This window comes from Phoxinus phoxinus (genome assembly GCF_949152265.1).
Source record: "Phoxinus phoxinus genome assembly, chromosome: 25".
Taxonomy (NCBI): Eukaryota; Metazoa; Chordata; class Actinopteri; order Cypriniformes; family Leuciscidae; genus Phoxinus; species Phoxinus phoxinus.
Genome location: NC_136900.1, coordinates 9,990,238 through 10,006,547, shown reverse-complemented (window position 1 = coordinate 10,006,547; position 16,310 = coordinate 9,990,238). Strand labels below are relative to the sequence as shown.

At 35.8% G+C, this 16,310-nt stretch overlaps 2 protein-coding genes across 4 annotated transcripts in view; one reads left to right on the top strand and one right to left on the bottom strand.

The window, feature by feature from the left end:
- Window positions 1-16,310, bottom strand: part of plxnb2b (plexin b2b) — a 161,889-nt gene that overhangs the window by 34,142 nt on the left and 111,437 nt on the right. For all 3 annotated transcript variants that reach the window (XM_079604426.1, XM_079604427.1, XM_079604428.1), the window contains 11 exons: window positions 12,754-12,879; window positions 12,101-12,201; window positions 8,779-8,905; window positions 7,867-8,023; window positions 7,255-7,366; window positions 6,715-6,826; window positions 4,458-4,559; window positions 3,532-3,624; window positions 3,180-3,267; window positions 2,764-2,927; window positions 2,391-2,539 (listed from right to left, as the gene is read on the bottom strand). In XM_079604426.1, coding sequence (XP_079460552.1) covers window positions 2,391-2,539; window positions 2,764-2,927; window positions 3,180-3,267; window positions 3,532-3,624; window positions 4,458-4,559; window positions 6,715-6,826; window positions 7,255-7,366; window positions 7,867-8,023; window positions 8,779-8,905; window positions 12,101-12,201; window positions 12,754-12,879 — 1,331 coding nt within the window. The remainder of the gene's footprint in view (window positions 1-2,390; window positions 2,540-2,763; window positions 2,928-3,179; window positions 3,268-3,531; window positions 3,625-4,457; window positions 4,560-6,714; window positions 6,827-7,254; window positions 7,367-7,866; window positions 8,024-8,778; window positions 8,906-12,100; window positions 12,202-12,753; window positions 12,880-16,310) is intronic.
- LOC306994106 (sterile alpha motif domain-containing protein 3-like) overlaps window positions 1-16,310 on the top strand; it is a 186,046-nt gene that overhangs the window by 134,937 nt on the left and 34,799 nt on the right. The gene's annotated exons all lie outside the window — the stretch shown is intronic.

Below are 16,310 nucleotides of genomic sequence, written 5' to 3'. Positions count from 1 at the left end.
TGTATACATAACTTTTGATTTCTAAAAAAAATAAAAACAATTTACGTAAATTGAAATTAAAAAATGAAACATTATATAAATCATACGATGCACAGCGCAAAGAGAAAAAAAAAGAAAAGAAAAAAAAAACCTATACCAATATCATAAATACCAATAAAGTATGCAAGTCAAAATGCACCAAACACCATTGTAAACATGGCATAGCTTCTTTTTCATAAATACATAAATCAAAAATCATACAGTGTGTAATTCATATAGATACACAGCGCAACCCACAAAAAAAAACAAAAAAAACACTATACAAATATCATACCAATAAAGTAAGTCAAGTCGTAAGTCAAAATGCACAACACACTATTGTAAACCTAACATACATTTTTTTATAAATCGAAATACATATGTCTAAATTCAGAAATCATATAATGTGTAAATCAAAAAAACAAAAAAAACAAAAAAAAATATTTACAAAAATGGCAAAAAGTCTAATTCTCCATTCAAGCCCGGAAATTTTGCATTTCCACCACAGTTTGTATATATATGTATATATATATATATGTTTTTACAATCATAATATAATATAACAATTATATATATATATATATATATATATATATATATATATATATATATATATATATATATATATATAATTGTTATATTATGATTGTAAAAAAAAAAAAATATATATATATACAGTATACAAACAGAGTATATATATACATAATAAGAAATACTATAAATAAAATAGATAATATATTGTTTTTTTACAATCGTAATACAACAATTATATACATTATATTATGATTGTAAAAAAAAAAATTAAAAAAATTAAAAAATATATATATATATTGTACACAAACAATGTATATATATATATATTGATGCAAAATGAGCAGAAGACAAGATAACCTCAAACATGCCGAAAAGATTCCAGATCCATTACGTCTGAAATGTGCCAAATCAGAAAACGTATATTCTGTTGCCCTGGAATCTGGACGTCAACCTCCCCAGACAGACTCTTCTGACAGCGATCTCTCCGAGAGCTTATTTACCATTCAGAAGCCAAGCTCTCCTGCTGAAAGATCCTTCTCAAACGTGTTAACAGCCAGACAAACACTCCGTCAGGCTGAACGCTCACAACAGAGTTGATAAACCCTGATGTCGAATCACTGACTCAGCCAAGCCTGACATTGCCTCATCGTTGTCTCTGAATCTACACAGCATGCTCCGTATTTCAGAACCGTACAAATCTAATGTTGTTCTACAAGAGGGAACGCAAGGGCAAACTCATGCACATTTAATATTCCATAGACAAACATAACACGAAGCCTTGAGCAGAACATCTAAAAGATTATTTAGATCATTCTTGAGGGCATTTTTACATGTTCGAATTCTGGGTAATTATTTTTTTATTAAGCTTCGAATGAACTAGATTTCTCAAACAGGACGTTCGCTTAAAAAAAAAAAAAAAAAAAATCAGGCCATTTGGTACTACAGAGATCTGCACACAAAGTCCAGCAGGGATTTCATTTTATAAGAGCTGAACACCGTTCAATACTGAACACCGTTTGTGCAAGAGTTGTTAAAAAACTTCCACATTTTTATAGGAAAAAATTGCCTCAATGTTGTTGTTGTTTTGTGTGTGTGTGTGTGTGTGTGGGGGGGGGGGGGGGGGGGGGGGACACTATAAGTTTATCAACAAGTATAAACCAAAATATGGTCCCAGACTTGCTAACTTGTACTGAATGTTAGCTTAATTTAGGTTAAATTTGCAAACCTGTCCCTTTGCTTTATTTATTTATTTAAGCATTACACACTTTATATACATGTCTGTACGCACGCACGCACGCACACACCAGGCACGCACGCACACACACGTACATTTTTGCATTTGTATAAATTGTTTAATTTTGAGGTTTTTTTTGGTTTACAGCTAGAAAAAGAAAATCAGTGTTTTAAACTGCATTTTTTTTGTAACAGGGTTGCACAATTTGCGATCCTCATAAAATTACACTTTCTGCAGATTAAGCATATATATATATATATACACACACAGTATATATGTGTGAGATATAGCTATACAGTGTGTATATATATAGGTGCTTAAACTGCAGAAAGTGTAATTTTATGAGGATCGCAAATAAATAAATAAATAAATAGGCTATATACACACACACACACACACAGATCAACCAGTTTATATTTATTTTATAAATCAATAAATCAATATATATATAGCCTATATATATAAATATATATATATATAGCCTAAATATATATATATATATATATATGTATATATATATATATATATATATATATGTACACAAACAGATCAACCTTTTTCTGAACACTATTCATGGAAAGTGTCTCATTGACGTTGACGTTACCTGGTTGAGACGGAGTAGCGTTCCCGCAGGTGTTTGCACGGCACTCCGGCCACTGTGATGTTTTTAATGTCGTCCTTCTGAACGCCCAGGTTCGAGCCCTTGATCGTCACAGATATTCCTCCTCTCAGCGGCCCGTACCGCGGCGTGATCTGAAACGCATTATACAAAGATCCTAATCATGGAGAAAAGACCACAGAGATGAGCTGAGATAACCAATCTCACTAAAACAACAGTAAAAAAATGATTTATTTCTATTCCCATCAGTAATTCAGTCATCTAAATAGAACGTGATCTGACGTTTGTATTGATTTTTACCCTCAAAATTTGAGAAAATGTCTCGTTTGTCCAATAAAAGCCACGATTCGGTACTCACGTCAGTGATCTGGGGGTCGGGACACTCCTCCAGCTCTTTAGAGGCGCAGAGCTGGTCGTACACACACAACCTGCTCTGCTTGCACCACACACACTGATATTTGGGGTCGGCGTTCTTACACAAGCTGCAGTCTTCACGTCCCAGAGAGCAGTTATACAGAGTGACTAAAAGACAAACACACACAAAATCAGTATTGTGTTAAATGAGACAATTACAGAAAGTAGCCTTAGAGAGAAGTTGTTGTTTTTATTCAACAGTTTATTAACACATGAACGTTAAAACTACAACTGCCATGCTTCTTTGTATTGGTGTTCAGATATTCGTTTATTGCAGCTCAGAGGTGGCATGAATGCATTTCCACAGCATTTACAGCATTATGAAAGTCATATGAGTGAAAAGCGAGTGAGGGCGATTACCACTTAGACTGCTGTCGATCTTCTTTTCCGTGTTTTTGTCTCTTACGTGGAACAGAACGTTGGTCTCGTGAGCTTTATCAAAGGAAAACTGGAAGAGAGATTAAAGGGCGAGTCAACACCGACGCTTCTCTCCTCCACATTAAAGACTAGAGATGATTTACAGGCTGGACACTTTCCAACAGGGGGAGCTATAATCTCAAACTCCCAACAAGAGCCATTGAAGAAGTGTAGGTGGGAGAATCTTTATGTTGCTAATTGGTTGTGTATCATTTAGCAAGAGTTTTGTATACAAAAAGATTTACAGTACAGGAACAACATGAGGAAAAATAAAGAGAGAGAAACTGAAGCTAACCTCATATCCGCTGAACGAGTAGAAGGGTCCCGACTCGGTCTTGACATCTTCCTCAGACCTCATCAGCTCCGTCCCGATGGTGAAGTCACGATCCTAATGAGTCACAATTCAGAAAACATCAACTGAAAACACTTTGTTCAGTTATTCACAGGTAAGAGGACAGGAAATTATGGACTTTGAGACCCGTTTAGAGGAAAACTATAGCCAGATTATGAGTTATTTATTATCCAGATTATCTGTATTTGTCTCTTGTTGTCCAGAAAACATACAACGACATCCTTAAAAAAAGGCAAACTGACTTGAAGCAAAATTTTGAAGCAAAACATAATGACTTTATGACAATACATGTTGAAGTTTATTTTTTATTGCCAGTTTTTCATAGTTAAAAAATAAATAAATTAAGTATATATAATAATAATATTATTATTTATTATTCTTGTACCTTAAAAAAAATTCCAATGGATATATTATCTGAAAACAATTCTTAATATTAGGGCTGTTAAGCATATTATTTTTGTGTGATTAATTATATAAATAAAAAGTATTTTTATTATTTAAAAAAATTAAGTCTTTGAATTATCATAATTTGGAGCCTTTTCTAAGCAAATGTTAATATATGCTGATTGTATTAATTAATTAATAATACATTTTATTTATATTATGTAAGTTTCTGTAAATATCATGTAGTTAATAATTATGTATTATTTGTGATTTATATTATATTATTTGTAATTAGATTACTTATAATGATCATATTTGATCTACTTAATATCTTATGCAACTGTGTTTTGGAAAACAAGATGCTGACAACAAAATACTGATGGTTTATTTTATTTTTTACATGTTTTTTTTAATATATTTGTTTATCCCTAGTGACCTTGAAGAAGACATTTACTGTTAAAAGGAGGCCAGGAAGTTGAACTCACCTTGTACGGGTCCAGATTGATGCCCTCAAAACTGATCCGGGTTTTGTGTCCGACCGGGATGAGGACGGGATCCGGGTTCTCGAAGCGTGGACAGCTCTTGTTCTAGAACACACAGAAGATGGAGAAATCTGTTCTGCTGTACAGTAAAGGACGGCAATCTTCTGAGCAATTCTTAATTTACATCCAACATAAATTAACGAGCGTCCATTGAAACTGAAAAACTCATTAACCGTGATGACGTGCATGAATGAAGCCGTTTATTTACAGCTGAAATCTAATATATCCTCACTGACATTGGCGACTGTGTCTAATTGCATATAATCCGTTTTTTTCCTATCCATTTGTTTTTCTTTTTTTTTTTTTGCTGATTCAGCTAAAGCGTTTCACATTAAAACTTTCTGAGTAAAGTCATTTACTTTGTGTCCACATTTCATCAGCCACGTGTGACTGTTCCAGGAAACAGCAAATATCAAACAGTGTGGAGGCCATTTCTGAAATTGCTGGCGCTGGATATCAATAACTCAGCTTTATGCTCCAAGAAACGGTTTAAATAAATAAATAAATAAAATGTCTGGACCAGTTGGACCTGGTGTTTGAAGATGAGAATCGCATGAAACGAATCAAAGCGGCCCGATCAATGGCGCTGATAGCACACATACATCACCAAGACGTTTATTCAATGTCTGCTTTTTCATACATGTCATTTTTAGCACGTTTCCTCGACTGCAATACTTTGCCAAAACACTTCCTGTCTAAAGTTGGAATGACATTCAGAAGATGTTTTTATTTTTCTAACACACATTCATGGTCTTATTGAAAGGAAAAGTTATCAAATGCATTAATAAACAACTTTTCATTTGAGATGACATCTTTAAGACAGCTTGTGTAGGGAAACTATAGCCAAACATGTCTACATAAGCTGAGGAGCTGTGCTTTCCCCGTTTCCCTCCTCTAACCGAATCCCAACTGAGGGAAGTTTTGCATTATGATTAAAATATTTAGTTCACTGTAAAAACTAATTGATTTGAGTAGGGTCAAACTTAAATTAAACAAATTAGTTCAATCAAATGAACTTTTATGAGTATTTAGAACTTTCTTTTGAGTTCACAGTAAGTTTCGAGAACTTGTTTCTTTTCATTTAGACAAACTTAATTTGAACTGAAACTGGGATTTCTTTTCCCAAGCATGCTTTGCCATGGCAATCGAAAGGGAGAGAAAAAAACAGTGAGAAAATCAGTTGCCTCAAAATTATTAAGTAAATAAACCATGTGTAATTGAAAAAAATAAATTATGTGGAATTGTCAAGTTCACATAACTTAATTTTTTCAAATTTCTTCACTTTTTTAAAAGTTAATTAAAAGGATATTTCACCGCTGGAAAGATGAATGTGTATTTAAATTAGGTCATTTATGTAGTAGAAATGTGAAATTATTTTAGAAGTTGGTGCCTTCTAGACTGAGAAAAGCCAGAAAATGTATCCTTGGCTCATGTGGATGAAAGACAGCAACTCCCAGAATGCACTTGCTTCGCTGCCCAACGAGGCCACGCCTACCGTTACAGAGGCCAGTATCGGAATAAATGATACAACTAGGCTACTAGTTGACTCGAAACTGAAAAGACGCTGTTTTATCGCGAGTCTCCGTGACGATTTAGTTGATAAATTAATATAAATAATAGTATAAATAATCACTAAATGATGATTTTTGCGTCATCAGAGTTTTTTTTTCTCCAGACACACAATATAGAAATCTCCGTCTCGACATGAGGGAGGGAAGCACGGTCATTCGAAAATACTACAGGGTTTCTACTGATACAAAGCTTAATGATAATCGGTTAAGTGTCCCTTTAAGTCAACTGATCACTTTTTTTCAGTGTAGCCAAGTTACCACTACTAAAAATATTTAAATTGAGATTACATGATAATTTTAAGTTAAATGAATGAACGAGCTTACTCAAATATTTAAAGTTATGAGTAATTAAACTGTATGAGTACACTAAAAATCTGGAAGTTCTGCTTACTGAGTTTCTTAACTTAAAAATGTTGATGTAACTGATCACCTCAAATTTTTTGAGTTTTGCTAACTTGTTCGGGTTTACAATGTTTACATCCTTGCAGAATTGAAGTATTAATTTCTTTCTTTCAAAACAAACGTTTGAACGACAGTGCACGTGTGCTAACTGGCGTGTGTAATACACATAATTACTGATAAAAAGAAAGAAAATGGTACATGTGAGCTCATTTGACTCATCTCAGTACCTGTCTGGGTTTGATTATATTGGCGCCGGTTTCTGCGTCGCTCAGATCCGTGCAGGTGTGAGCCGCAATGTTCCACTGACATCCCCAAGCGCTGCTCACACAGGAAGTGCACCTGCGGAGAAACACGCGCAACCATTAAACCAGAGGTTTCCAGTTACATTTTTCATCAGTGTGTAAATGTTTGGAGTAAAAACATATAGTCCCAGTGCACTTCAAATAATACTCATTCATCAGCAATGTCCCAGAGCTCTTAAAAAACACAAGGAGAAGGGAAAAAAAGAGATGAGAGATCGACTTTCATGTGTGATGAATGAATGAGAAACGAAAGCAATTTCCTGCTCTTGGAGAAGAAAAAAAAAAAACGTAAGCAAGTCTCTATAGAAGCAAATTCAATTCCAGCTTCAGTGATGCATTACAATTTATGAGTAAACCTCATCGTTACAGATGCTCGTATTCATTATACACACAGTGGTGTCAGCACAAAGCGGAGACACACACACACACACGAGCTGACAATAGAAGGCAAGACAGCAAACGTACGGTGTGTTTTCAGCTTTCCGGACTGCCGCTGCGCAGTTGTAGAACTTGTACTCGCTGGACGCGACCTCCACGCTACTGTTCACAAAGATGCGGACCGGAACCGCCACGAAATCTACACAGACACAGGGGGTCAGATTAGCCAATCATAGCAGAGGTCATCTGCACATAGATATCTTAAAGATACAGTAGCAAAAACAACCCGAGGGTCAGCGAGAGGATAAAAAATGGTCATGAAACAATAAATTATGATCTATCTTTGGTGCAAGAAACCTAAATAGACTAAGAGCACCATAAAAGCAGTTCATTTGACTATATGAAGTAAATTCCAAAGCTTTGCATGAGGAACAGGCTGAATTTGAACTCGTATGAAGTTCACAAATCGGACAGCTCCAGTTTTCGAGTTCACAGTCATATAGGATTTTGATTTTTGCTCTTTTTGTAGCTTGACAGATGTGGTTGAAAAACAGGAGGACAACAATAAAGTAAATAAATAATTACACTTTAATTAAATAAAAACAATAGGAACATTTATTTATTATGAACAATAAATTGTTTTTATAAATGATAATAATAACATGTATTATTCATTACAACTAATACATATATAAATACCTTGGTGTGCAGGTGTCAGGGGTATAAGAGGCTGTTCAGGTAAACGACAGCTGATTCTGCCGTCCACCATCCTGCCGGCGCTGGGGTGAGAGCCAAAGTCACAGTGGATCCGGTCGGAGTCTCGGAGGATCGGCAGCGATCGCACGTTTATCTCAACCTGAGGGACATTTGACAAACTCTGAACTCACACAGTTATAGAAATAAGCAAAACAATCCGTTGAAACCAATACATAGCATTTTCTCTTTTTTTTTGCCATTTTAATTTATACATATTTTAAGGAGATGACTGGTTAGGTTTGTTCCATGCAATACAATTAAAAGATTATGGATTTATGAGGAAAATGTTGCGTGTCCTTCTCATGTTTTAGAAATAAGCTCAATGTGTTGAGGTGGAACTTTTAGGCTATGGCTTCATGATTTGTTGGTCTATTACGATAGTCACTGTGTCAGATTACGCGATTTTGACTCCTAAAATCTTGTCGTGTCATGGACAAGACACATGATTACACGTTGCTTTCCGACCAGCCATTACGTGCCGTCACATGCCCACTCTCTCTCTCCCTCCCTCCCTCCCTCTCCACGACACCCTTCGTCAAACGGATTGTGCCAAAATCGGGCTAAAATCGTGTAATCTGAACCAGGTATTAAACATTTATTTTAGAAATAACTTCAACACATTTCTGTCCATAGAACAACTAGAATGGTCCAGTTAATACACGCAAAACACAACAGCGGCACCTTTAGAACAGAATTCTAAACGTGCCATCAGCGCCCATTGTGTTTTCACCGTCTGTTCACCAATATGGCCTCATTGTGTGGGAGTCATGCTCAGCTTTTCTCATAATCAGTGCTGAGCAGTCTGGTTTAAAAATAAGACTCTGGTAATTGTGTCCGCGACACTCAGGCTAGTACCTGCTGGGACTTCAAGCAGCTGAGATTTGGCGGGTGGAAAGAGACGATTTTCACACACTGTTGGCTTGGACTCCACAGCCACCCGTTCTTTTCCTCCGCACGACTGCACTCCGATCGCCTGGTGCATCTACACAATCAATAACGCATTAGAACACAACGCTTCTCGTGCAATTAAATTCAACAATATTAGAATACAACACTTCAGGGAAAACGTGATTGTCTTTACATTGCATTTTTGTATTCTCTAAATAATAGAATAAGAATCATATATACAATTAGTTAAATACAATATATATACAGTCATGGCCAAAATTGTTGGCACCCCTGGTAAATATGATCAAAACTGGCTGGGCTGTAAAAAATAAATCTGCATTGTTTATCCCTTTGATCTTTCATTCAAAAAATTGCCAAAATTCTAACCTTTCATTGAAGCAAGAGAATTGAAAGTGGGGCTAAATCACATTATGAAATAAATGTTTTTCTCCAAAACACGTTGGCCACAATTATTGGCACCCTTTATTAAATACTTTTTGCAACCTCCTTTTGCCAAGATAACAGCTCTGAGTTTTCTCCTATAATGCCGGATGAGTTTGGAGAACACCTGACAAGAGATCAGAGACCATTCCTCCACACAGAATCTCTCCAGATCCTGCAGAGTCCCAGATCCATGTTGGTGCTTCTTCTCTTCAGTTCAGCCCACTCATTTTCTATAGGGTTCAGGCCAGGGACTGGGATGGCCATTGCAGATGCTTGGTTTTGTGCTCAGTGACCCATTTTTGTTTTGATTTTGATATTTGTTTTTGGATCACTGTCCTGTTGGAAGATCCAAACATGGCCCGTTATAAGATTTCTAGCCCCGGCTGTTAGGTTTCGATTTTTTATCTGTTGGCATTTGATCCAATCCATGATGCCATGTATCTGAACAAGATGTCCAGGACCTCTGGCAGAAAATTAGGCCCACAGCAGTAAAGATACAGCAGAGCATTTCATTTTACACATGGGGTACTTTTTTATCCCTGTGTGCACCAAACCCATCTTAAGTGTTTGCTGCCAAAAAAGCTATTTTTTTGGTTCCTCTGTCCATAGAACGTTTGAAAAGTACCTGACACGACTGGAACTTCAAACGGGACGGGTTCTATGGTCAGATGAAACAAAAAAATAGCTTTTTTGGCAGCAAACACTTAAGATGGGTTTGGTGCACACAGGGATAAAAAAGTACCCCATGTGTAAAATGAAATACTCTGCTGTATCTTTACTGCTGTGGGCCTAATTTTCTGCCAGAGGTCCTGGACATCTTGTTCAGAATATCAAAATCAAAACAAAAATGGGTCACTGAGCACAAAACCAAGATCTGCAATGGCCATCCCAGTCCCTGGCCTGAACCCTATAGAAGATGAGTGGGCTGAACTGAAGAGAAGAAGCACCAACATGGATCTGGGAATCTGCAGGATCTGGAGAGATTCTGTGTGGAGGAATGGTCTCTGATCTCTTGTCAGGTGTTCTCCAAACTCATCCGGCATTATAGGAGAAAACTCAGAGCTGTTATCTTGGCAAAAGGAGGTTGCAAAAAGTATTTAATAAAAGGGTGCCAATAATTGTGGCCAACGTGTTTTGGAGAAAAACATTTATTTCATAATGTGATTTAGCCCCACTTTCAATTCTCTTGCTTCAATGAAAGGTTAGAATTTTGGCAATTTTTTGAATGAAAGATCAAAAGGATAAACAATGCAGATTTATTTTTTACAGCCAGTTTTGATCATATTTACCAGGGGTGCCAACAATTTTGGCCATGACTGTATATATATATATATATATATATATATATATATATATATATATATATATATATATATATATTAGGGCTGTCAAAAGATTAATCGTGATTAATCACATCCAAAATAAAAGTTTGTGTTTACATAATATATGTGTGTGTACTGTGTATAATTATTTATATATATAAAACACACACAATCATGTATATATTTAAGAAAAATTGGTTATATTTATATATAAAATATTTATATATCATATAAATTATATAAATGTATATACAGTATATAAATGCAATTATTCCTTAAATATATACATGAATGTGTGTGTATTTATACATAATAATTCTACACAGTACACACATATATTATGTAAACACAAACTTTTATTTTGGATGTGATTAATCACGATTAATCTTTTGACAGCCCTAATATATATACATATATGTAACTATTTTCAATTGTACAGTACAAATAATTAATTTAATACAATTTTAAATAATATTATATATATATATATATATATATATATATATATATATATATATATATTATTACACAATAACAAAATAAATATAAAAGCATATATATATATATATATAATATAATATAAGAAATATAAAAAAGTAAAAAACATTTACATTATATACAAATAAGATATATACACATAACATCAACATTATTAAATATACGCAAGTATGGTTTATGGTTTTTACTTATTACTTAAGTAAAGAAGTGTGAAGTCCGCACACTGAAATTAACTGCTTCAAGGTTGTGCCTGATGAAGACCTGAGGGTCGAAACGTTGCCTTTTTAATAATAAAATCCATTTTGGAAGCAGTTAATTTCAGTGTGCGGACTTCACACTTCTTTACTTTTGTTTATATTACTTAGTTGTCCTGCACCTGAGCCCAAACTGGGTGTTTGGGATGTGCACAGCAGCTTTGTGCCTTTGGTTTTACTTATTACTTCCAATAAAAACCTTAATTGTAAGTACTTTAATTCAAATGCAAATAATAATAATAAAAAAGTAAATGTTTATATATATAATACACAACAATATAAAACAAATAAGAAGTGTATGTAAATATACTGGATACATATAAGAAATAAGTGATTTTTTTTTACAAAGAAATACTAAATTATATAAAAACAAAATATACACAAATAATCTCACAATCATTAATTATAAGCATTTTTTTTAGCTTTTTTTCTAGTTCCTATCTATCATCCATCCATCATATATATATATATATATATATATTTAAATAAATAATTATGTGTGTATTTGTAAAAAAAAAAATATATATATATATATATATGTGTATATATATATTTTTTTACACATACACACACAGAATTATATATATATATTTTTTTTTTTTTTTTTTTTTTTTTTTATACTATTTGGCAAGTACAGTGGGAATAGACAGGAAAACAGTGAGAGATGGAGGGACCTATTGCTGGATTCAAACCTTTATCTTCCATATGAGCACCAGGATGCCAAAGACATAAGCACTATTTTATTTTATAATGTTAAAAAAACATAGGTACCTTCCCTCCAGGACACACCAGCCACAGTAAGGATCTCTCTGAGTGACGCAGGTCTGGCAGTCCGTCTTCAGATGGCAGGCCTGTACGGGCACCTTCGTGATCTGCATAACCACAAAATCATAAGATTATTCAAATAAAGCTGGAATGCTGTACTGGCCAATCAGCATCTAAGAATGCAATGCAAAACCAATCACAATTCAGTAGGAAAATTATAATAATGCCGTAATGGTTTTCAAAAAAATGGTCATCAGTCAAACAGTTAAAACTATAAAAGTAAGGTTATTTCTTGAAAAGTATGAAGTTTATACTGAAATGAACTGATCTAAAGAAAAAAAAACCTGTATGTGAAGTGGTTCAAGCTGAATTAATTGTAGAAAATTACAGAGAAAATGACAAACAAGAAAGCATGCATGATTTCAATACATCACCGCCTCATAAACACTGCAATTACATCACTGTACGGTCATAAACTCAGCAAGACGTACACTATACCAATGCTTTCAAATTGCATTCAAAAAATTATAATGTATATTTTGGTAACAATAAAAGGTGCTCGAATAGGTGCAATCATGCGTTTCCTGAGTTTGAGGCGGCGATTATCAAAGAGCTACTGCTGAGCACACCGTCTGTGATAAATGACTCCAGTCTCGTACCTTTTTCTCCGTGGTGATGTACAAGTGCGCCTTGGTTTTGTCAAAGAAAAGGTTCTTATTTACATAGCCGCTGGTTTTGTAGCCCGGACCGGGGTTGTACGCTTCTGGCTGGCTTGACAAATGTACCTGGGTAAAAAGAGAACAATAGACACAGAGAAACCCACAATTAATGAGTCGAGCACAGGAAAGAACACATCTGTCATATTTACAGACCACACAAAACCCCCTCAGCGCACCTGAGCCACACCTGACAACGTGTCAACCCTCAACTAACGGCCTACAAGCCACATAATGACCGTAAAACCACAGCTCCATTCACAGGGAACTCACAAAAACCTGCATCCGGACTGGTTTTTATCCATCCATCGCTCAATTTCATCTGTCTGTCCTGCAAATAATCAGCTCTAACAAAGCCTTTTTATTTGAGTGTAAGAATTGGACTCAAGTTGAGCGAGCTGTTCATTATTTCTAATATAACGTCTAACAGGGTTTAGTTGTGTCTGCGGTAGCGAGGGGTTTCGTCAGTGATATCTTTTTTCTCTTTCATCCCTCTGTCAGAGATTCGCCATGTTCACCCACCAATTCCCTCACCTGCCAAAGCCTAAACTCCTGCTTTGTGACACGCCTGCTAATTCAGGTGTGTGACATCAGGTAGCGAGCTGCTTGTAGCGGTTCACTAATTGGTTGTCTCAAATTTCCAGAGATGTTCGTTTCCTCAACATTTCTTTAACAATGCCTAACACTCTGCTCTTGTTCCACGTCCTCCTACAGACTGTCAATTTTTGGTTATTTTTACATAGTGGAAAAGTTAGTTTAAAGGGTTAGTTCACCCAAAAATGAGTATTGTGTCATTTACTCGTCCTCATGTTGTTCTCATGTCATTTACTCGTCCTCATATTGTTCTCATGTCATTTACTCATCCTCATGTACTCGTCCTCGTGTTATTTACTCGTCCTCATGTTCTCATCCTCATTGTGTCATTTACTCGTCCTCATTTACTCGTCCTCATTGTGTCATTTACTCGTCCTCATGTACTCATCCTCAATGTGTTATTTACTCGTCCTCATGTTCTCATCCTCATTGTGTCCTTTACTCATCCTCATGTACTCGTCCTCATTGTGTTATTTACTCGTCCTCATGTTCTCATCCTCATTGTGTCATTTACTCGTCCTCATGTACTCGTCCTCATTGTGTCATTTACTCGTCCTCATGTACTCATCCTCAATGTGTCCTTTACTCGTCCTCATGTTGTTCTCATGTAATTTACTCATCCTCATGTACTCGTCCTCATTGTGTCATTTACTCATCCTCATGTTCTCATGTCATTTATTCGTTACTCATTTACTCATCCTCATATACTCATCCTCGTTGTGTCATTTACTCGTCCTCACTGTGTCATTTACTCGTCCTCACTGTGTCATTTACTCGTCCTCACTGTGTCATTTACTCGTCCTCACTGTGTCATTTACTCACCCTCATGTACTCGTCCTCATTTTGTCATTTACTCGCCCTCCTCATGTACTCGTCCTCACTGTGTCATTTACTCGTCCTCACTGTGTCATTTACTCGTCCTCATGTACTCGACCTCATTGTGTCATTTACTCGTCCTCATGTACTCGTCCTCATTGTGTCATTTACCCGTCCTCACGGTGTCATTTACTCATCCTCATGTACTCGTCCTCATTTTGTCATTTACTCGTCCTCCTCATGTACTCGTCCTCATTGTGTCATTTACTCACCCTCATGTACTCGTCCTCATTGTGTCATTTACTCGTCCTCATGTACTCGTCCTCATTGTGTTATTTACTCCATGTTCTCATCCTCATTGTGTCATTTACTCGTCCTCACGGTGTCATGTACTCGTCCTCACTGTGTCATTTACTCGTCCTCACTGTGTCATGTACTCGTCCACACTGTGTCATGTACTCGTCCTCACGGTGTCATTTACTCATCCTCATGTACTCGTCCTCATTTTGTCATTTACTTATCCTCACTGTGTCATTTACTCGTCCTCATTGTGTCATTTACTCACCCTCATGTACTCGTCCTCATTGTGTCATTTACTCATCCTCATATACTCGTCCTCATTGTGTCATTTACTCGTCCTCATGTACTCGTCCTCATGTTCTCATGTCATTTATTCGTTACTCATTTACTTGTCCTCATGTACTCGGCCTCGTTGTGTCATTTACTCATCCTCATGTACTCGTTCTGATTGTGTCATTTACTCATCCTCATGTTGTCATTTACTCGTCCTTATGTTGTTACTGTGCCATTTACTCGTCCTTGTTGTGTCATTACTCGTCATCATGTTGTTCTCGTGTCAGGTACTCGTCATCATGTTGTTCTCGTGTCAGGTACTCGTCATCATGTTGTTCTCGTGTCAGGTACTCGTCATCATGATGTTCTCGCGTCATTTACTCGTCCTCATTGTACTCATTCTGATTGTGTCATTTATTCGTCCTCATGTACTCGTCCTCATGTACTCATTCTGATTGTGTCATTTACTCATCCTCATGTACTCATTCTGATTGTGTCATTTACTCATCCTCATGTACTCATTCTGATTGTGTCATTTATTCGTCCTCATGTACTCGTCCTCATGTACTCATTCTGATTGTGTTATTTACTCATCCTCATGTACTCATTCTGATTGTGTCATTTACTCATCCTCATGTACTCATTCTGATTGAGTCATTTATTACAGTGTAATTTACTCGTCCTCACGTTGTCATTTACTCATCCTCCTCATGTACTCGTCCTCATGTTGTTCTCGTGTCATTTACTCGTCCTCATTCTGTCATTTACTCATCCTCGTTGTGTCATTTACATGTCCTCATGTTATGTACTCGTCCTCGTTGTGTCATTTACTCGCAATCATGTTGTTCTCGTGTCATTTACTCATCATCAGGTACTCGTCCTCATTGTGTCATTTATTCGTCCTCATGTACCCGTCCTCGTTGTGTCATTTACTCGTCCTCATTGTGTCATTTACTTATCCTCATGTACTCGTCCTCATACTCTTTACAGTGCAATTATAATTCATGAGGACTGAGGCTTTTAATATTCAACATTATTGATCTGACTCTACTGACGCTGTTGTATGAGAACTAAACTGAGCTGGACGATGACATTTTTGCAGAACTGCTTTATAAATTAAATGAACTTAATAATTGATGATCTTTGCAACTGAACTGAATCAACACTGAACTGACTTCAGCTGAACAACAGCCGAAATGCATAATTGTCCTGTTATCTTTTAATCTTTTAAGCTTCAAAAAGACACTAAAGTGTCATAAAAAAGTTTTTTTAAGTTATTTACTGATAGCATTCTCCTTAAGTGAGCTGCGGCATTCGGTCAATTACAAGAACTGAATCAGATTTTGAATTTGTTTTGATTTCTTAAATTCGTTGTGATTCTTGTATTCACTGTAAAGCACTTTGGTCATCCTCGATTGTGTTTAAATGTGCTCAATAAACAAACACAGACTGATTGATTGATAGTTTTATGATGACTTTTTTTCATTCTAAAGCTTGGCAGCAGCAGGCCTCATTTA